The sequence below is a fragment of the Hylobates moloch genome, unplaced genomic scaffold (genome assembly GCF_009828535.3).
Source record: "Hylobates moloch isolate HMO894 unplaced genomic scaffold, HMol_V3 SCAFFOLD_11, whole genome shotgun sequence".
Classification (NCBI taxonomy): Eukaryota; Metazoa; Chordata; class Mammalia; order Primates; family Hylobatidae; genus Hylobates; species Hylobates moloch.
In genome coordinates this window covers 36,408,613-36,429,779 of record NW_026652286.1, presented here as the reverse complement: position 1 = coordinate 36,429,779, position 21,167 = coordinate 36,408,613, and the positions used below count along the sequence as shown (strand labels likewise).

Genomic DNA, 21,167 nt, shown 5'->3' with positions numbered 1-21,167 from the left:
AGTACGATAATAAAATCATCATAATAAAACAACAACAATAATAAACTCCCTCAGAGCCAATATCACAGGGATCAATAGTTAACACATGAGACCCACAGCACATGGTAATTTGATCAGCAAATCCCTGAGAAGCAAAGCAGCCTGGAGCCACAGCCTCACTACTGCCAGTCTCTCTCTCCTTCCCCTTCCCCTCTCCTCCATCACCTCCCTGGCCCCTGAGGCCACTCTCCTGGTTTTCCACCACGGTCGCCGCTGTGCCTGGGCTCTGGGGCTGTTACCTGAGAGAACTGCCAGTGAAGCTTCATCCTCTTGGCTTTGGCGTAGCTGCACTCGATGAGCCGGGGCCGGCTGTTGACGTCCACCAGGCATCGGTTGTCATCGTCATCCACGGTGGGGCTCAGAATGCCCACATGGATCTGCTGACTGCTCGTGTAGTACACGTTCTGGGGGCAGACGGAGGGAGAAAGTGTGGATAAATGCCAATGGCCACAGAGACAGGAGGGTAGGTGGTGATTCTTCCAGGCAGCTGGCAGAGAGGCCACAGTTAGGGAAGACCCTGGAGTCTTCACATCCAGTGGCCTTCAGATTATTTTCTATTGCAATGGACAAGAAGAAACCCTTTTACATTATGATCCGGTATAGTGTCTGGTCCACCTGTATAACTACAAGAAATAAAACACACTTATATATGTAATATACACTGATTTCTAGTCTAATCTTTCATTGGAAAACGTTGGTCATAACCTTTTAAATTTATTTCTTCACCCAGTTTACAAACCCCTCTTTTTTCTTTTCTTCTTCTTTTGTTTTGTTTTGGAGACAGAGTCTTGCTCTGTTGCCCAGCCTGGAGTGCAGTGGCGCTATCTCAGCTCACTGCAACCTTCCACCTCCCAGGTTCAAGTGATTCTCCTGCCTCCGCCTCCTGAGTAGCTGGGATTACAAGTGCACACCACCATGCTCGGCTAATTTTTGTATTTTTAGTAGAAACGGGGTTTCACCATGTTGGTCAGGCTGGTCTCAAACTCCTGACCTCGTGATCTGCCCGCCTTGAATCCATTATTTACAGATTCCCCGATTTCCTCCCTTCATAAATATTTCATGTCGGATACTGTGCTTTGTCAGAGTAAAAAGCCTGGATCGTGCCTTCAGGGAGCGCAGAGTCTTGTGGGATGGGAGATGTGTAACACATAATTTCCATGCACGCTAAGACTGTGCAGAGCAGGAGGTGGCAAACTTTTTCTTAAAGGGCAGGATGACAATTGTTTGGTTTTGTGGGTGTGCTGGGGAGTCCCCAAGACCACCCCTCAGCTAAATGATTTTCTATGGGGACTCACAGGACTCAGCACATAGCTGTACTCACTGCTATGATTTATGACAGCAAAAGGATACAAAACAAACCCAAAAGGAAAAGGAGAAAGGCTCCTGGACAAAGCCTGGGGAAACCAGGCCCAAGTTTCCAAGGGTCCCCTCCCAGGGGAGTTGCATAGAACATGCTCAATTCCTCTGAGCTGTGACAACACATCGGAAATGCTGTCTACCAGAGAAGCACGTTAGAGACGTAGCACCCAGGGTTTTTGCTGGGGGCTGTCACATAGGCAGCCTCTGCCTGGTATGCACCAAAATCCCAGACTTCCAGAAGGAAAGTGGGTGGTAAACCTAGGCTGTTTTGTTTGTATAATCAGATTAAGCACCGAGAGCCACTCTTATCAGTTCTGCTGGGAATTCTGAGACCCAGGCTCTTAGATGCCAACCTCATAAGCAAGCCTTTCAAAGGACAGCAGCCAGGCCCGCTCTGCAAACTCCTTTCTGCACAGAGAACCGTACAGCCTCTGAAAACTCAACTCTCCTACTGTAGTGCAAACACATCCCAGAAAAAAAAACATAAACAAATGGCTGTGTTTCATTAACACATCATTTACAAAAGTAGGAGTCTCCCATGGGCTATAGTTTGGGCCTGGTCTAGGGGAAAGCCATGTGACTCTTGGCCTTCAACGTTTTCAGCAACTTCCCTCAGCCCTGAGCCGCGGTTCCCAATCAGGACTCCAAGTGAAAAGTCTTAGGGTTCTGTGAACTCTTCTCCTCACATTGCTAACGGCATTAACATGCTGCCACCCTCATCATTAGTGCCCCCCTGCCCCAGTGATTAGGCTCCAGAAACAAACCAAGATACCACACTTTTCCACTTTAGGTTAGAATATGCAGGGTGCTCTCTCTGGTTATCTTGACATGTTCAAAATTCTCATTGGCAAATATTTTTGATTAATTCAAAATGGCAAAATAATGTATTTCTTGCTTTAGTAAAAGAGGGTTGTTGACAAGTACTTTTCAAACCTGTGTGCTAGGCCATAAAAGGGACAGAAGTGGAAAGAAGGCAGTGCAGGTGAGGAGGGTGAGTAAGGGTGGTCCTTCACGGCAGATTCTTCCTGCCTTTAGCTCTTGGGAGGGGGTGGAGGGCAGGCAGGGTGTTCCCTTAGGCCAGTGTATCAGTCAATACTTCAACAGGAAAGAGACGGCCCACTTTAGTAGGGGGAGACCGGAGGAGTGTGTAATAAACGCACCATTTTCAAATGTGTGGGTAGGGTGTCAGGGAACCACAAGGGATAGGATGGTTCCCTGTGGAAAGTAACATGAAGCAGTTAGTACCCCTATGCCCAGTGGAATGAGAGGACAGAGTTGTCACCAGAACCTGTAAGAGAAAAGTCATGGAGAGAAAGCTGAGAAGAGGGCTTGGGGGTCATGGCAAGTGATGCTGAATAAACACCCCAAGTTCACTCTTTCCTCCCCACTTCAATCTCATGCTAGGTCAGGCCACTGGCAGAACCCAACTGGAAACTAGAGATTTCCATTGAAATGTTCCATAACATCAGCCTCTCAGGGTGGAGGGAGGTGGGTGGAGAGTGTGTCTGGAGGGAGGAGCAGAAGACGCTCATTACAGCTAAGATCTGCTCTCTCTGGTCACCTTACAAGTTATCAAGCTTGGCAAATCCATGGAAATTGACATTGAAATGACTAAAATGACTGAGTTTTTCTATAACAAAGGTGAAGGATTTACAGTGACCAAAGTTCTGAGCAGAGGCCAAATGTAGGATGTCCAGCTTTGATGTGGAAATGTAACTAGAACAAGAGGCAACGAGAGCCTCTTCAAAGCTATCCTGGGCAAGAGGTGGTTTGCTCATCAGAATCCTGAGACTGTCCACTGTGTGGCCTGGATTTCCAGGTCACCACAGAAGAAAGCTGATGTCCTGTGGCTTCTAGTTTATTGGAGTTGAGGGGAACTTGGCAACTGGTAGGATGTAGAAAATTAAACAGCCATAGAGTTAGGCATCACACCTATACCTCTATTCAACTAACAAGTAATCTCTAAGTTGAGATCTAGGGCTACAGAAATGAGAAAAGCCATGGTCCTTGTCCTGGAGAAGCCATGCCGCATTAGGGAAACCAACAGCATATCAGGAAATAATGACCCCAATCACATGAATATGAGAAGTGCCCCTACTTCTTGTATTCACCTACCCCAACTCTTACTACTTTGAAAATAGAAACAAGAACCCACCATATCCAGAAAGACTGCCCTGAATATTCAACTGTGTGGGGCCTCAGCCTGCCACCTGGGCCTCTCACCAAAAGGTGCACACCTGTTTATGCCCTTGGGTTGAATGCACTGTGACCTCCTTAGGACACTGTAGCTCTTAATCTCCCTGCATGCCAGGACCCAGATTTCCTGAGGTTTGGGGATGTGGGCTGTGAGATAAGGACAGCCAGGGAGCCAGTCATTCCCATGTTTTTCTTCTTCTCTGTCATCAGAGCCTGTTTCTTGTCTCTGGAGCAGACTTGGCAGACACAAGTGGCTACTCAGGTAACAGCTGAAATCAGTTTTATCCACTTAGCTGCTCTGAAGAGTTTAGGGAGATGCTGGGAGAGATGTGTGCACTTACTATCTGGTACAGCTGTCATCAGAGCTGTTTATTGCTCCAGAGTCTGCGAAAATCATAATAGGGGCAGACAGTTGTTATTTAAAAACAAAACAACAAAATGCCTCTTGACTGGCGTAATCACAAGGCTGGCAGATCACAGAGGGAGGTTCGGGAAAGGATTCTCTCAAGTCCTCACATGGACATCTCAGAAGCCCAGCCTAGTGGATTAAATAAACAAATTGCTCGAACACAAAAAAGGGGAAAAAGTTTTGTACAAGATGCCCTACTTTCGGTGCCTGCAGTCCCAGCAAGCATAGCTAAGCTTTCTGAGCAATGGGGACTCTGGAAGCAAAAAGTGACTTAGAACAGTGGTCCTCAATGGGGGAACGTTATAAACCAGGGGCTATTTGGAATGCCTGGAGACATTTTTGGTTGTCATGATGGTGGGGGTGGTAGGAGGTGTTTAGTGGCTGGTCCTGGATCCCACTCAACATCCTAACTGCACAGGACAGCCCCCCACAGCAAAGAATTATCTAGCCAAAATGTCAGTAGTGCTGCTTTGAGATACCCCAACTTAAGGTATAGTAAAAGCTGACATGTTTTTACCTCGTACACTGTGCCAGACATGAAATGACTTACATGCTGTATCTTGTTTAATCTTAGCAATAACTCAGGAGGCAGGTACTAATATTATCCCTTACCTTATAGACGAGGAAGCTGAGGCACGGAGACCACAAGCAATGTTTCCAAAGTCACACGGTTGGTGAGTAGCTGAGATTTACAGCGAGGCAGTTTAACTCCAGAGCCACACGTGCAATCACTCACCTCCCTCGCCCACCTCCCTGGGGTCACTCCAGTTCCAGCCTCCAGGCTGGGAGGGGCAGGGGGGAGCTGGAAGAGGGCTTCCACTGTGATCCCTTCCAACCATGATGGGGGCCTGGACTAAGATAGTACCAGAGAGCTGGAGGGGCCTAGAATAAAAGATGCTACAAAGTTCTGAGAGAGCAGCATCCCTCCTGTAACTCTGGTCCGAGGCTGGGGTGAGCTGTTATCCTGCCTGTGGAGTCTTACAAACGCCCGGGGCAGGGAAACATCATCCCCCACCCACTCAGCTCCTCCTCAGCTGCCAATGATTGATTTGGCTCATTCTCTAATCGGACCTACACAGCTCAGCAGGGCTGCAAACCAGATCTCCAGCATTTCATTTTGATGCTTGCAGGAGGAAGAGCAAAATCACCTGCAAGGTAAAACAATCAACACATCTGTATCCTGGATCTTAATCTAGCAGCATTTTCCTCTCCTCCGGGCCAGGGGTAGAAGCCATGACTGAGAGCTAACAGCTGGCCAGGGAGACCACAGAACTCTGGTTGCACATTCCTGCCTTTAGAGCCACAGAGTCGAGGCTGGGTAATGTCCCCCAGGGCCGGAGGTTCTCCTGACTCTGTCCCCTCACCTTGGGGCAAGGGCCCCCACCCTGCAGGATACACTGGTCTCAGAGCCTGGCCTTCAGCCCTCCATAGGAGCCACCCCTCACATGTGTCAAGCCTTACCTGGCTGATGGAAACTCTGCCACTTGGGGCAGACCAGCCTCAGGAAGGGAAGGAAGAGAAGAAAACACGCATAGTTTTGTGCCCCTAGCAGTCCTCTGCTAGGTGTTTTCCATGCCCGTGGCTACTGCCACTTTTAAGGATAAGGAAACTGAAGCTATGAGAGTTTTAAAAATTTGTGAAGACACTCAGGGTAGGCAGTTGCTCTCTCCCCTCCTTGCCTAGGGAGAAGTCCTGAGCAAGGCTGAGTTCTGGCAGCTCGGGGCCTGTGGCCCCTTACCCATTCCTCAGAGGGGCTCTCCTCGGCTGCACTGATGGCCACCACCTCTGCCCAGTCCCGAACCTCAGCTGCAGCTGCCCAGGCCTGGGAGCTTGGTCCCAAGGGCCACCATGAACTCACCCATGAACCAGCGATGGGACTACCAGGGCCATTCCCACCAGGTTGTCACGCTGAGCTCTGGGGACTCCAAGAAGGGGTCTCGGGGTCATTGTGGGTGGGGTTCTAGAGCCCCTCTCCCAGCCCCACAACAGCAGATCTTCTTTTGTCTTTTGGATAATTGGCTTTCATATAACATTTTCTTTGAACAACAGGTTATGATGAAGTTTAAGAAGTTTGAAAACCACTTCTCTAAAGCAGGAGGCATCTGTCCAGGAGGAGGATGTTGAGGATGAGGTGGCCTTTGTTAGCTTCTACTCCACCAAAGAGCCTTTGCAAACATGCAGACGAGAAACTCAACCTCCTGCCTCCAACCTCCACCAGGCCCCACTCCCTTGCATTCTTTGATATGGCCAATCTATGTATTTTTATTTTTAAATTATTATGTCAATAGTTTTTCGGGAACAAGTGGTGTTCAGCTGCCTAAATTCTTTCGTAGTGCTTTCTGAGATTTTGGTGTACCCAGCACCCAAGCAGTGGACACTCTACCTAATGTGTAGGGGTTGTTTTTTTTTTTGACAGTCCCACTCTGTTGCTCAGTCTGGGGTGCAGTGGCATGATCTCAGCTCACTGCAACCTCCGCCTCCCAGGTTCAAGCAAGTCTCCTGACTCAGCCTCCCAAGTAGCTGAAGTAGCTGGGATTACAGGCATATGCCACCATACCCAGCTAATTTTTTTTTTTATTTTTAGTAGAGACAGGGTTTCATCATGTTGGCCAGGCTGGTCTCGAACTCCTGACCTCAGGTGAACTGCTAGCCTCGGCCTCTGAAAGTGCTGGGATTACAGGCATAGCCACTGTGCCTGGCCCTATTGTGTATCTTTTATCCCTCACTTCCCTCCCACCTCTTCCTCCAAGTCCCCAGAGTCCATTATATAATTTTTACACCTTTGCATCCTCATAGCATAGCTTGCACTTTAAGTGAGAGTACAGGATGTTTGGTTTTCCATTCCTGAGTTACTTAGAATAATGGCCTGCAACTCCATCCAGGTTGCTGCAAATGCCATTATCTCATTCCTGTTCATGGCTAAGTAGTATTCTATGGTATATATACCACATTTTCTTTACTCATTGGTTAAGGGCACTTAGGCTGGTTCCATGTTTTTGCAATTGTGAATTGTGCTGCTATAAACATGCATGTGCCAGTGTCTTCCCCACAGAATGACTTCTTTTCCTTTCAGTAGATACCCAGGAGTGGGATTGCTGGATCAAGTGGTTTGGAGATTCCTTAAAGAACTAAAAGTGGAACTACAATTTATGTATTTTTCAATCATCCAATCCCATCTTCTATCAAGACCTCAATACCTATATTATGCCTCTGCAGAAATTCTGGAACCCTCACCAAGCTAAACAAACAAACCATGGGATGGGCAGAGGGAGAGTCAAGGAGGGCCTCCCAGGCAAATCTAGAACATTGGGAAAAATAGGGTTAGTTACATTACTTAATAATACACACATTTGCAAGGCACAACTGGAGTATGAGTTCTCTTCCAAATGATGGGCATGTAAATTTGGACCAGCTGTTTTTCCTCCATTAAATGAGGCTTCCTTGGCAACTCTGCTGGCCTATCAATTAGGTGCCCATGAAAAATGAGGTATCTTAGGGGTGTTTAGACTCTCCCCGCTGAGCCCCTAGCATGGGGCAGCAGTGATCGTCTTTGGCTGAAACTGTCCTGGGCGTGGAGAGTGGTGAGTGGTGGAAAGGGAGAGTTATACTGGGACACTGTTTACAAGAGGTTCTAGAACCCATCATAAGGGAGAAAACAACTGAATTTGCCAGGCACTTACATTGGAAAGGAATGAACCAGAATCCTTGCGGTCGTTTCTTTGGATATTTATCTGTATTCTGGATGGTTGCAGCCCAACAAGGAATTAAGAGCCCAGATCTCTGAGGGGCTGGGGGACATAACAGGGGAGTGTGACACTGTCTAGGGAGTTAACAGTTGCACATAATGGGGTGATTGCAAACTTTTAAAATCGGGTGGTTGGCAAAGGTCATTGAAGGCACAGTCAAGCCGTGGGCTGGATCTTGGAAGAGGAGGAATATCTGAGAGCAAATGAAATCACAAGAATCACAAGGACAAACTCCTAAATGCAATCAAGCTAAGGCAGGGCTCTCCACCTTGGCTGTACAGCAGAATCACCTGGGGAGCTTTAAAACCTATAAACCACAGTCTCAGGCTGGGGCCTGGGCACGGGGATTTATTCCAGGTGATTCTAATGTGCAACCAAGGTTGGAAACCAGCTGGGTTAAGGAGAGTTTGGGAAGCCTAGGAGTGAAATGTTGGTGCAGCACACACCCTTCTGGATTCTAGCTTAAAAGCAATGCCCCCGCAGATAGGGATCTAGCTTGCCCCCACAATGAGAAGGGGGAACTTTTCCCTATCTACAGGGCAAGGACAAGGTAGGCAGGGGAGAGGGTATCCATAGGAGGGCAAGAAAAGACCCAGGAGGGAGAGGGCTATCCGTCCAGCTGCAATGCCTCACCTCCTCATCTCTGTGCCCCTGTCTTGAGTCTGATCAATAGGTCTGAAGGTAAGAGTCATGGAAACAGGCAGGGTGCCAGACACAGAGGGTGGGAAGAAGGAAGGGAGCCTTGCTTTATTAAATTTCAATTTACAGAGTGCTGGCTGTGACATCCAGAATGTGTATTAGAAATGGGCTCTTTTTCCTCTTTTTCAAGGAACAAGCTGCAGGCCACTCTGCAGACAGGCAGGCTGATTTAAGCGTTTGGTTATTGGTCATTAACCCCTTGACACAGACGTTCGTTACAGTGCTGAGGGCCACAGTGTGCTGATGCTAAATCAGAAATGAAGGAGAGTCATTTCCAGAATGATCTTATGTTCATCAACCACAGCAAGAGGTCCCCGTGAGGAATGGGAAGCATTTATAAGCACCATTCTCCATTAGTGTGACATACATGTGTAAGGCTGCGTTTCTAGCTCAGGACTTCCTCTGAACCCATTTCTCTGGTGGAGGGGGAACAGGTGAGGCTGAGCAAAGGCACATGAATCCCTCAGCTTTTTGGGGAGAGGTTTGTAACTGGAACTCAGCCCATCAGTGAGGAGTTGATCCCATTCAATTCAACAAACACCCTTTGTGCGTCTCAGGTGCCAGGGCTGGCCTGGGCATTGGAAAAGCAGAGAGGAAAGGGGGAGCCCCTCCCTCAGGGACTCTCAGCCTGGTGGAGAGACAGACATGCAGGAAGATGGGTAGAATATGCTTGTGGCCAGGCTTATAACAGATGAGTGGGCAGTGTGCTGGGGTGCTCCAGAGCTGGAGTAACAGTCTCTACCTGGGGCTGTCAGTGAGTAATGAGTCTAAAGAGAACAGCCTAAAGAGAGAGTAGTTTGCCCAAATATTTGTCAAGGACAAGGGACTTCTAGCAGAGGAAACAGGCAAACACAAGCCACAGATGCTGGACAGTACAATGCCATTTAAGGAATGATAATGCCAATGGGATGAGGTGGGGAGGAGACTGGGTAGAACCCCGCTGGCCCGCAGGGAGCTGTGACTCAGATCAGTAAGTGCCCGCACTTGTTAGCACATCTGAGGGGCTCTAAGAGTCTTCTGACTCAAAAATATCCAAGGAGCCTGGAAGCAAGCTTGGCCTGGAGGTGCCTCCGTGTGGTTGAGTATAAGACAAGGAATGGGTGCCCCATTTTACTGGGATTGCTGGTGAAGTCTCTTTTTCTGCAGCCTCTGGGTCTGTCTCTAGGGACCAGCACTTGCAAACTCTCCCGATCTAGGCCTTAGCTCCTCATCCAGATTCTTCTGCCACTGCTCCTCTCTTTCCTCCTCCTGCCCTCTGCCTGCATCCCACAGACCAGCCTGGCTGCCTGGGACAGGCTCCTGCCTCAGTGGCTGTCTCCAGCAAAGTGCCTTGACACAGATGGGAGCTGCAAACAAAAGCCATGTCAAACAGAAACACGCTGCCATGGGACAGATCACAGAGGAGGCCCAATCAATAGCAATGGCCAGGGTGGTAGGCCGGGCCCCAGTGGTTGAAGAATCGGGCTCGGCTCAGGGAAAGGATATGCGCAGGATGCATGCTGCTGGTAGAACAAAATCAGAGAGAGTAAAGAGCCACAAAGGGCATGGGGCGTGACATTGCACTCAGATATCTCAAGTGCTCTGGAGATGCAGTCATTGCACTCAGCCTTAAAAGGCAGAGAGACTGACAGCCCTCAGTGGCTGTCCTTCAAAACACACCTGGCCCATCAGCAACCCTTGAGAAGACCATCAGCAGATGTGGAACATAGCAAGGGTGTGGTGACAATCCCGCTCGGGGCTCAGCCTCTCCTGGTTATAGGACAAAGCTCGAGTGACTCCTGGAAAACCCATCCCATTCACTTTGACAGCATAACCTGGTGTCAACCCTGTTTGTGGCTATAGCGGATACTGTTAGTGCCTCACCCATGCATCTGGGCACTCCCCAGCCCTGGCCATGTGAACTACCTCCTCTGTCGGCCCCTGCTGCCCTCTGCCTGGGGGCCTTTTCTTGCTGCAGGAGCTTGCCTTGCCTGTACCTAGCTCCAGAGCAGCCCCCAACCAATGATGGATGGAAGCTGGTGGACAAATAACCCATCCTTCTTGCTTCTTGGGCTAATTTGGAGATATATTCCCTACAGGCCTCCAGAAATCCCCAGCAGCACTGGCACCAGCAGCCCACACTGCTAACCTGCGCATTCACATGACATGAATTGACCTTTCTTTCTCCCTTGGCTCATGTTTCCACTGCCTTACTAATGCTTCTAGAACTGCCTTTCAGATACATTACTTGCCACAAACCCTTGTCTCAGGATCTGCTTCCAGAGAAACCTGACTCAAGACAATGCTGGCCCATGGCTAGCTACACCTGTGGCCATTATGTCCAGGTCCTCAGCACTGATACTAGATAGAGGCTGAGCCCAAGCCTGTCACTGTACTTAGGCCCTAGCGCAACCTCAGTCAGCAGTGGGGCTCATACACACCAGACTTGGTGCTCCTGAGCCTTTTGGGGACTCCACATCGGACAGGCCACCTTTCAGTGCAGCAGCCATGATGACACCTGAGGTCCCTGCAAGGCAGACCTGGGGCTCTGAGGAACAGCTGCACCCTTCTGACCTGGGACTGTTTATGGGACACCATCACACAAACTTATCTTGCCAATCCTTCTCTGTAGGCCATAAGGTCATCCCGGAGATAAGGGACACTTTTGGTAAAAAGCACATTTCATCCTCGCTTTGACCCTTAGGAAGTACCTGCCTCTGGTAATCTAGCACACACCCCTTGGAGGGGCTGCCTGGCTGACAGTGACCCATTTCCTCTGAAGATGGCTCTGCCTAGGGCTTGGCCCAAATGGTCTATGCTCTGGGACTCTGCCACCCTGCCCATCAGTGAGAATGGAGCTGTTACAAAGAGCCAAGAAGACTTCTTCTAGGAATTTAAAACCTGAAAAGGAAAAGACACAGACAAAGTAGCCCTGAAGCTAAGACACATTTAGGGCAACTCCCTAGGGAAGACCCATGAACTTTTACTGCTGAGGCCCCTGGAGCTGTCCTAGTTCCTGCCTTTCTCGGTCAACCTTTCCTCCGAGTCTATAAAAAGGAATCGCCCCAGGTTTTCTCTAATAACATTCACCCTTTGTCTTTACCTTAAGCTACCCAAATTTGTTTTATTTGTTGTTGATAATGACCCCCTCCCCTCAAATTAACAAATACAGTTAGCTTGTTCATTAGTAAGTTCTCTATGTTCAAGAAGTCTCAAACACCTGATATCTGACCACTGGGCCCTATTTTGGAAGGTATTGCTCAAAACACTTCATAGCTGTGTCTGCTTGTCTGCTATAAGCGGCGCCTACTCACAAACAGCAAAGAGGGTGCATATCGTATGCACTGAGGAATACTTCCCCTGACACTCTTTTCACAAACAACAGTCTGCCCACTCTGCATCAGCTTGTGACAGTCAATTCATACTTCTTAAATACAGATTGATTTGTTGTTCGAAATAGTCTCTGCCCTCTCCTATGATGCTTCTTCCTGTATTCCCCTCCCTACTGAGCTATTGTACATTCCCACATCATTAATGCCAGACATGGCCACATGTCTAGCTGGAACGTGAGTGGGAGTGACAGATGTCATTCCCAATCAGAAGCTTCAAGAGCAATCATATGATACACTGACTGTCTTTTTGCTCTCTGCCACTGGACCTGCAGCATCCTGGAAAGGAGCTGCCCCTTTGGCCCTAGAAAAAGTTGAGATGACAGAGCTGAAGCTGACTGATGATAACTGAGTAGCATGAGTAAGAAATAAACATATCTTGTTGTAAGCCACTGAGATGTGGGGACATCAGCCTAAGATGACTGATAAAGAAACCGACACTAGAGGAGGGGTACTGCCAAACCTTAAAATATGGGCACTGACTTTAAGGCCAGAGGTAGGTGATGAGTAAACCACCACTGGAGGCTGGAAAGATGGTGACCTCATCTATGCAACCATGAGATGGTTGGTGAAATATCTTGGTAAGATACAAATATCTTAGTTGGCCTGCAATATCTTGGTAGACTGCTAACATTGTAAGTAAGCCCATGCTTAGATGCAGAGTGTGCCTTTTTAGTATCAGCTGCTTTTGACAAGATTCCGCAAAAGAGAGATAAGGTCAGGGAAGAAACAGACACGCAGTAGGGCCCAGTAAGCCACTGAGATTTTGAGGTCATATATTACTGGAGCATAAGGAAGACTGAACTGACGGACAGCTTCCTCCCCAAATAATCACACCAAAATAGAACTTCTAAATGCAATGCATGCTCTTAAGGAAAAGTACAAGAAACTTTGAACATATATACCAATGAGACTTGATCCAATGTGGGTGGAGGGGAGGGGTGATTCAAGAAAGACTGAGTCTGGTTCCAAACTGCCTCGACTCAAGTCCCTGCCCCCACTACCCACGAGCTATGTGACTAGAGACAGTTTACACAGCCATTCATCCCCTCAATTTACTCATCAGTGGAAACAGGCTAAAAATGCTGCCAACCTCTGAGGATGTTGGCAGAATTACATAGAAGCATTTGTGCTTGGTGTTAGCTGTCAGGGATGCTACTGTAATAGCAGTCACTCCCTTTAGATTCCAAGTTCCCTGAGGGCAGACACCATGTTTGTCTTGCCCACCCTTATATCTCTATTAATGAACCTCCTGCTTGTTACATGATATACACTCAAAACATATTAATTGAATCAATTAATGTATTAATAAATTATTCCAGGGACATTTGGACTCCAGAAATTCATGCAGGTGCACTCCCTGGTGCCTGCCTCGTACCCCTTACTCCACAACTCCTCTAAGCTGCTCTCTGGCCAGTTTTGGACCTTGGACATCACTCTCCATATAGCCCAGTGGATTAATGACTTGGATAGAATGGGGTCTCTCCCCAGGATATAGTCTATGCCATGTCTAGACCTTACCTGGTCCTCCTGAGAAATGAGGAGGCTCAATACCTTTTTAGCACACAATAGTTATTTTGAACAGCATTAAGCAGAGCTTAGAATATTCCCAGTGAGAGTGGTGGAATGTGTGTGTGTGCATGTGTGTGTATGTGTGTGTGTGTGCGTGCATGTGCGCGAGTATGTACAGATAACATACGGTCAATGTGGGATCTGGACTCACTAGCAATCTTGGTGATCAGAAGGATGTAGGAAAGAACATAGTAATAAAATATGCAGGTTAAGATCCAGTAGGGAGATGTTAGCCCAGAAAAAAAAAAAAAATGGAGTTCATGTGGATAAAATAATGGTGGCTGATTTTAATCTGCAGATATAAATCTATTTCACTTGCTCCAACACCATCTCCATCTCCATTTTCCTTGTCCCTGGGGAAAATATAACCTGCTTTCCTCCAGCTCATGTCTTTATTGGATGTTACAGACGTCAGATAGCAATTCCAGATGGATTGCACTATGACAGAGAAAGTGTTACAAAACTAAGACCGTTCATATTGGGGATCCCTTTTCTTGCTATACCACAAGATGAGCACTCAATATTTTTGAATGAGTGAACAAATGAATAAAATAATACAAAGTGAACATGATGAGGCATTGTGATGTGTTATACAAATGGCCACAGATTTTTCCCATCCTTGCATACAAACTACTTTGCAATGTGACTGCACAGCTCTTCCCTTCACTTCATTTCTCCCTTTATTGAGTCTGAGCTGTGCTGTGTCTTACTTTGGGCCAATGGAATGTGCATCACCGACATGACACAAGCATAGACCTGATGAGCACTCGTGCATTGGTGCTGGCCCTCTTGCTGCCCTGTGCCTGCCACCATGTGTAGAAGCCTGGTGTAGCCTGTGAGATGATAACACACACATGGCCCAGAAGCCTCTCACTCCAGCCGACTGTCAGTCAGTCTCCAGAAGCAGAGTCAACTAGCTGACCAGCAGTTGACCACAGATGCCTGAGTCAACCCAGCTGGGACTAGTAGAAGATAGGGCCAGTCTAGCCTAGCCCAAATTGCCTGCTTTCAGGAAAAAAAAAATGAATGTGTCTCAATCTACTAAATTTTGGGGTAGTTTGTTATATGGTAAATTGTTCTGATACGGGTACCTCATTTTTACAGGTGTTTGTAAAGTATATGGCACACAAGGTAGGTGTTCAGCAAATTGCATTCCTTTTTATCCCCTCCTGATGGACAAAAATTATTATAATGATAATATTTCCAATTTAATGAGTTCACACTATATGTCAGGGATGCTAAATGCTTTATACATACTTATTTAAATAACCCTGGGGAAGAGATGAGGGAATGTCCATTTTTAGATGAGAAAAAAGAATGAAAGAGAGGTAAATTATTGGATAGCAACAATTTGCTATCAAACAGGAAAACTGGCAGAGCTGGGATCTGAACTCAAGTCATCTGGCCCTAAAGCCCACCTTAACCATCACAATGCCCTGCTTCTTCAAGAGGAAAGAAGGAAAGGTTCTGATGCTACCCCTTTCCACATGTGGCTCCCACTTTTGAAGTGTTCTTCTCTGCTTTTGCTGGTGCACATCCCACTCTTTCTTCCTTTAAGGTCCAGAAGCATCTCTTTAGGAAGGCATCCTTAACCCCCCAAGGTCACTACTCCCAGCCCTCTTCATGGCAGCTGGCAATGCTGATCCCTTCCTTTGGCACAGTGGAAACTCCATACAGCCCTGATGGTCCTGGATGGAATGTAGCATGAAATACTGGAGCAATGTGATGGGAACAAAGTTCAGTTGCCACGAGGACAGAGAGAGTTTTGGAAGTGGGTGCTTTGTCCTGAGCACAAAAGATGGCAGCAAGGGTGACAACAGTGGCTGCAGTACAAGGAGATGTGGTTTCTCTCAATCTGATTCTGATACCCACTTCACCTACTTCCTCCAATCCTCCCAGTTCTCATGGAACTTCCTTGTGGCTTTACCTTAGCCACAGGGAATTCCTTAGAGGAAACTCCAGTGGAAGATGGATCATGAAGACTCCCTGGAAGAAAAATCTTCAATGGTTCTATCTCCATATACTACTCTACTCACCACTTCCTGGCCTGGCAGGAAGAACCTCGCCGTGTAAGAGATGGTGGAAATCACATAGCACAGATTTCCTAGATGAAACCAGTCTCAGATATTCATTTCATTGTCTATTTTCATGAAGATACGTTACTTTCAATAAAGGCAATTCACTAAATGTGTCCCTACATGAGATTTAATTTTTGTCTTTGTGGGGGTTTCTTATCCTTACTCCACCCCTGATATGCTCTGTGCTTCGTCCCCAGTTGACCTTCCCTTCCTTGCCCTCCCTCCTAAGCCTTCTCTTGAACCTTCTGAAGCCTCTTATCAAACCCCCAGTATCATTCCAGGATGGCCCTTTCCAACAAAACAAACCTTTCCTTTCCCACCAAACAAGGCTCTTCCTGGAGGATGCTGTTATTCATGTGTTTTTGAAACTGCTGAGTCTCTAATCAGGATTCAAGGTGGAGTTGACACTCTCCTCTCCCCTGGTGCCTCTTCTACACCTCCACTCTTCCATCCTAGTATGAAAAACATCTCCTCTGTAAGAATCGGACATCAGACACCATTGCCCTCTGCCCATGTTGTTCTTCTCACTTAAGTGCCAGGCAGTCAGCTACATCCATCAAGGTCTTTGGCACTAGGCTCACAGCTTCCTCTACATCACACTGGGCAGCATTCACATTGCACTGTGGCCTCAATTCTGGGGTGGTGTGCTGTGTTCCACTTTAGCCCACCCACACCTAGACCCCAGCTCTTAGTGCCCCAAACTACCTTACCTCTGAAGTCTAATACTCCATTGCCCTACTTTTGCCCAATCACCTTGCTGTGGTTTGACTGTGTCCCCCAAAGTTCATGTGTTGAAAACTTGATCCTCAATGTGGTGGTGTTGGGAGGTGGGGCCTAATGGAAGGTGTTTGGATCACTGGAGCACTGCCCTCATGAATGGATTAGTGCCATTATCGAGGGAGCGGGTTCCTTATAAAAGGACAAGTTTAGTCCCCTCTCTAGCCCTTCTTTCCACTCTTCCACCATGGGATGACACAGCAAAAAGGCCCTCACCGGATGCTGGCCCCTTGATATTGGCCTTCCCAGCTTCCATAGCCATGAGCTGATAGATTGTTCTTCATTATAAATTTCTCAGCCTCAGGTTATAGCAACACAAAATGACACACCTATTAATCTTGATTACCCATTCTTTTACTTCCCAATGCCTGCTCATCAACCTAATTGAGGCCTTTGGAATAATAATTTTCTCTCTTTCCTTCTATACTTACCACTCTTTCCTAACCTCTCCCTAGAAAGGCTGCACCCAGTTTTCAATAATGACACTCTGGCTAGCAGCTTCAATTTTTAAATTCCTTATTTTTTCTGCCTTTTACACCCTGTAAACCCCACCTCTATAGCCTTGTTCACCTTCTCCACACCTGTTCCCTGTATGCTAGCACTACCAGAGAAAATTCACGGAACGGGGTAAATTAAATCCACCACAAACTCGTGATCTTTAACCTCAACCAGGTACTTCAACACAACCTAGTATTACTTCTTTGGGTACCTGCTCAGCACCTGAGCCACTTTCACTCTGCAGGGTTTCTAAACCTTCTCCATTCTCTCATATACCCAGATTCCGTTATGCTTCAGTTGCAAGACAGCCTGCAAACTTGTTCCTCCTGGGCCTCAGCAGAAGTTCATTTCCTGTCCTCCAGGACCATCCCACCTCTCCTCACCCTGTCCCCACCCCCAGGGATATTGCTTTGTTAATTGCCCACCTAAATATATCAGATCTCTCTCTCTCTACTTATTTCTTCCCTTCAGTTTCAAAACATGTTCCCTTATTGCTTTCTTTAAAAAGCAAATCCAAATGCACACCTCCTTTCAACCCCACATCCCTTCTGATGGCCAGGGCTCCCATCCCTGCACAGCAAACTCTGAGCAAGAGAAGTCTACACTTTCTGGCTCCACTTCCTCATTTGCTTCCTCAGATAGAGGTTTTCTCACTGCCGTGTCCTCCCAGACATTCCACAACCAAGGCATGCATTATGAGGGATGAAATGCTCCATTGGATTCAACTGTCCTCAGGTCCCAAGGACAGGGTGAACCTTGCCACCCTAGAAGCCCCCAGAGGGGGTGAGAAGGGGAACACTGGCTCATTCCATTTTGTAATCACCACTTAAAAAGCTTTAGTTAATTTTCCATTAATTTAGTTATTCCTTTGTTCAACATGTATTTGTTAAACACCTGGAATGCCCCAGGAAAATACGATTAGGTGACTTCTGAACAACCCAGAGTCTTCCAAGGATGCTAAAAATGCTGCGGAAATGTAAATCTATTCCGTAGCCCAGTTGTACAAGAAGCAAGACCAGCAAGTCCGTTTTCTTGCAGAAAAAAAATGTTATAAAAATTTTCTTTTAAAACGTGTCCTTCACCCAAGCCAACCTCCACTCCCACACGTGTTTCTGCATTTAATAGTGCATTTTTGAGCAAGAAAAGAACTAAAGCTGTTCTGGTGATTGATTTAGAGGGCCCAGCTCTGCTTAAATTCCCAGTATATTAAGACAGTGCTAACCTCAAGGACTCCACCAAAGCTCTACCCTGGCAGGGCTAATGCAGAGCAACAAACTGATTTCAGAAAAAGCATCTGGGACAAAGGCAATGTGGTAACAATTGGGTTACTTGGGAAAATCAAATATAAGAATCCATTTATGCCCGTGATATATTCTGAACACATCTCCTTAGGAACTGTCTTGAAATAGACAAGCATATCCTTAAGCTGCCCTGATATAAACATTATTCAGATACCCACACTCAATGCCGCCAGCCGTTCCCAAATCCCAGAGCTTCTTTATTTACTCTCCCTTCTCAGATTCTCATCCAGGGGCGGTACCACCTCCTCCAGGGACCTTTTGGAGGTGTATGGGGATGTTTTGGTCTCATATGGACACTGCTGGTGTCAGGGTCCAAGAATGGTAAGCATCCTACATTGAATAGGACAGTCCCACGCAGTAAAGAACTGCCCCACCCAAAAAGTTGGTGACACCCTACTAAGAAACGGGACCAAAGGGCAGCAACTCAAGTACCCAACTTCTTGAAGGCCTACACTTGGTGCAAGGGACATCATAGGAAAACCTCCCCACTTCCTGCTTCAAATGAAAGAGGAAGTGCCTTTGGGGAGGGCATGGTACCCATGCCATTAGGGAGATGGAACTCTTGCAACTTACACTCTGTCACTGGCTTGCTGTTCATATCCTGGACTCTCCTGGGTGTGGTTCTGCAAGACCACTTTGAATGGGGGAATGAATTATAGAAAGCTGCAAGGGGAAGTGTTAGTGAAAGCAGCCCTGCCAATCCTTGGGGTCTGAGGAGTTTACACGTTTCCTGCCTGGGGATTGAGTCAAATGGAAAGGCAGGTCAGCTTCATGTGCTAGCATGACTTGGTGGCAGGAGAGACACTGATAGAAGGAGGTGTCCCCTGCTCCTTCCCAACCTGTGCTCATAGCAACTGGCCCATCATCAAGAAAGATAACCAGGAGCTAGCTTCTATCCCAGTAGGGGAGGGCACATCTCTCAAGCTCCCATCCCAGGTCTCCATAAAAATATACTGAATGTGATAAACCGATACAGATTCTGCCAGCTCTTATCTTGACTAATAACAACTAATACTAATACTAGCAATAATAGTGATTACCTGGTTGATTGAGGGTTTCACGTGTGCCAGCCATGGTGCCAAGCATCCTATTTACTGCTGATCCTGAACAATGCAGGAGTTAGGGATGCTGACTCGCCATGCCATTGGAAATCCATGTATGTTTCTTTTTTTTGAGACGGAGTCTCGCTCTGTTGCCCAGGCTAGAGTGCAGTGGCACAATCTCAGCTCACTGCAAGCTCCGCCTCCCGGGTTCACACGGGTCTCCTGTCTCAGCCTCCTGAGTAGCTGGGACTACAGGTGCCCACCACCAAGCCCGGCTAATTTTTTGTATTTTTAATAGAGACGGGGTTTCACTGTGTTAGCCAGAATGGTCTCCTGACCTCATGATCTGCCCACCTCGGCCTCCCAAAGTTCTGGGATTACAGTCGTGAGCCACCGCGCCTGGCCCATGTATAACTGTTGACTCTCCCAAAACTTAACTGCTAACAGCCTACTGTTGACCAGAAGCCTTACAGATAACATAAACAGTTAACACATATTTTGTGTTTTATGTGTATTATATACTGAATTCTTACAATAAAGCTAGAGAAAAAAATAGAAATAAGAAATCACAAGGACAAGAAAATACAGTTACTATTTACTAAGCAGAAATGGACCATCATAAAGTTCTTCACTTTCCAAAGAATGGTGGGTGGAGGGCATCTTTGTGTTCAGCAGGCTGAGGAGGCGGAAGAGGAGAGGTTGTCTTGCTGTGGCAGAGGCAGAAGAAAATTTGTATCTAAGTGGATCCACGCAGTTCAAACACATGTTGTTCAAGGGCCAATTGTATCCCTCCCCTTAATCTTCACAAAGCCTCTACAAGGTAGATGGCCTTAACCCCATTTTGCAGATGAAAAAACAGGCTTCAGATTAAGGCTGGGAATTTTCAAAGGCTGTGTGTCTGCAGACTGCTAGGGGGGCTCTGTGAGGAAGACTGGCTAAGCCTTCATTTACATAAAAAATCAACAACTTTCTTAACATTCATTTAGGAAACAGAGGTGCATTGAGTGGCTTCCCTGTGCCAGGCGGTGCACTAGGAACAAGGGGATACCTGGAGAATAAAGCAAAGGCCTCTTCCTGGAGGAACTCACCATCTAGTGGTGGAGAAAGACCATCAGGTGTAACAATTCACAAAGAATCACCAAATCCAAGAGCTGTGAAAATATCAGACAAGGCACAGAAATCTAAGAATAACAAGTAAGGGCACCTTAGATGGGATGGTCAGGAAAGACTGCCCTAAAGAAGCAGGCTTTGGGCTGAGGCTTGAGGGATAAGAAAGGGGAGAAGGGAAGTGGGGGGCTTTGGCTCTAATGCTTGGGCCCTGGAATGCTGAAATTAGATATCTCCCAATGAGGAGATGGGTACCCCAATTCCTCAGAGAAAGTGGAGAACCTTAAAGGCAGGAGGCATGTGCAGACAGCCCTCACAAGCCAGGAGGGAGCTAATGAGCCTGTGGCCTGTGTTCAAGCCAGGGTGGATGGGGAAGGGTAGTGCTGAGGGAGTGACATTTTCAAATCTCCTCCAACCATATCTTAGAAACCTGCCATCAGTACTGTCAGGGAGAAAACTGCAAATTAGATTCAGTTTTCCTTTAGATCCTAAGGAGAAGAGTATGCCTGGGTAGTTGACTAATCAGGAAGTCCATCCCATATTCTCACTGAAACCTTCACTCATGAGCAAGTGTACACTGCACGTTGCCTGTGTGCCAAGCTGGCATCACACCACCCTGTGATGACTTATTGTTCTATCTCTGTCTAGAGAACTTCCTGAGAGCAGGAGCCACATGTTTAACTAAACTAGGGAGATAGTACTGAGTCATGGCTCTGAGCATGGGGTCTGAAGTTAGGCAACCTGGGTTCCAAACCAGGTTCTACCACTCGGTAATTGTGTAACCTTGAGCAAGTTACATACCTGCCTTAAGCCCCAGTTTTCTCACCTGTAAAGAATAGCAGTGCCTACTTCAAAGGGCCGTTGAGAGTATTAATTGAGCTTACATACACAAAGCACTTAGAAAGATGCCTAGAAACAGTAAGCAAAAAATGCAAGCTACCTTTAATAATCATGAATGTTTGTTGAGAGATTACT

At 47.1% G+C, this 21,167-nt stretch overlaps 1 protein-coding gene across 2 annotated transcripts in view; it reads right to left on the bottom strand.

The window, feature by feature from the left end:
• GALNT18 (polypeptide N-acetylgalactosaminyltransferase 18) overlaps positions 1-21,167 on the bottom strand; it is a 350,732-nt gene that overhangs the window by 21,901 nt on the left and 307,664 nt on the right. For both annotated transcript variants that reach the window (XM_032166608.2, XM_032166609.2), the window contains one exon: positions 279-443. In XM_032166608.2, coding sequence (XP_032022499.1) covers positions 279-443 — 165 coding nt within the window. The remainder of the gene's footprint in view (positions 1-278; positions 444-21,167) is intronic.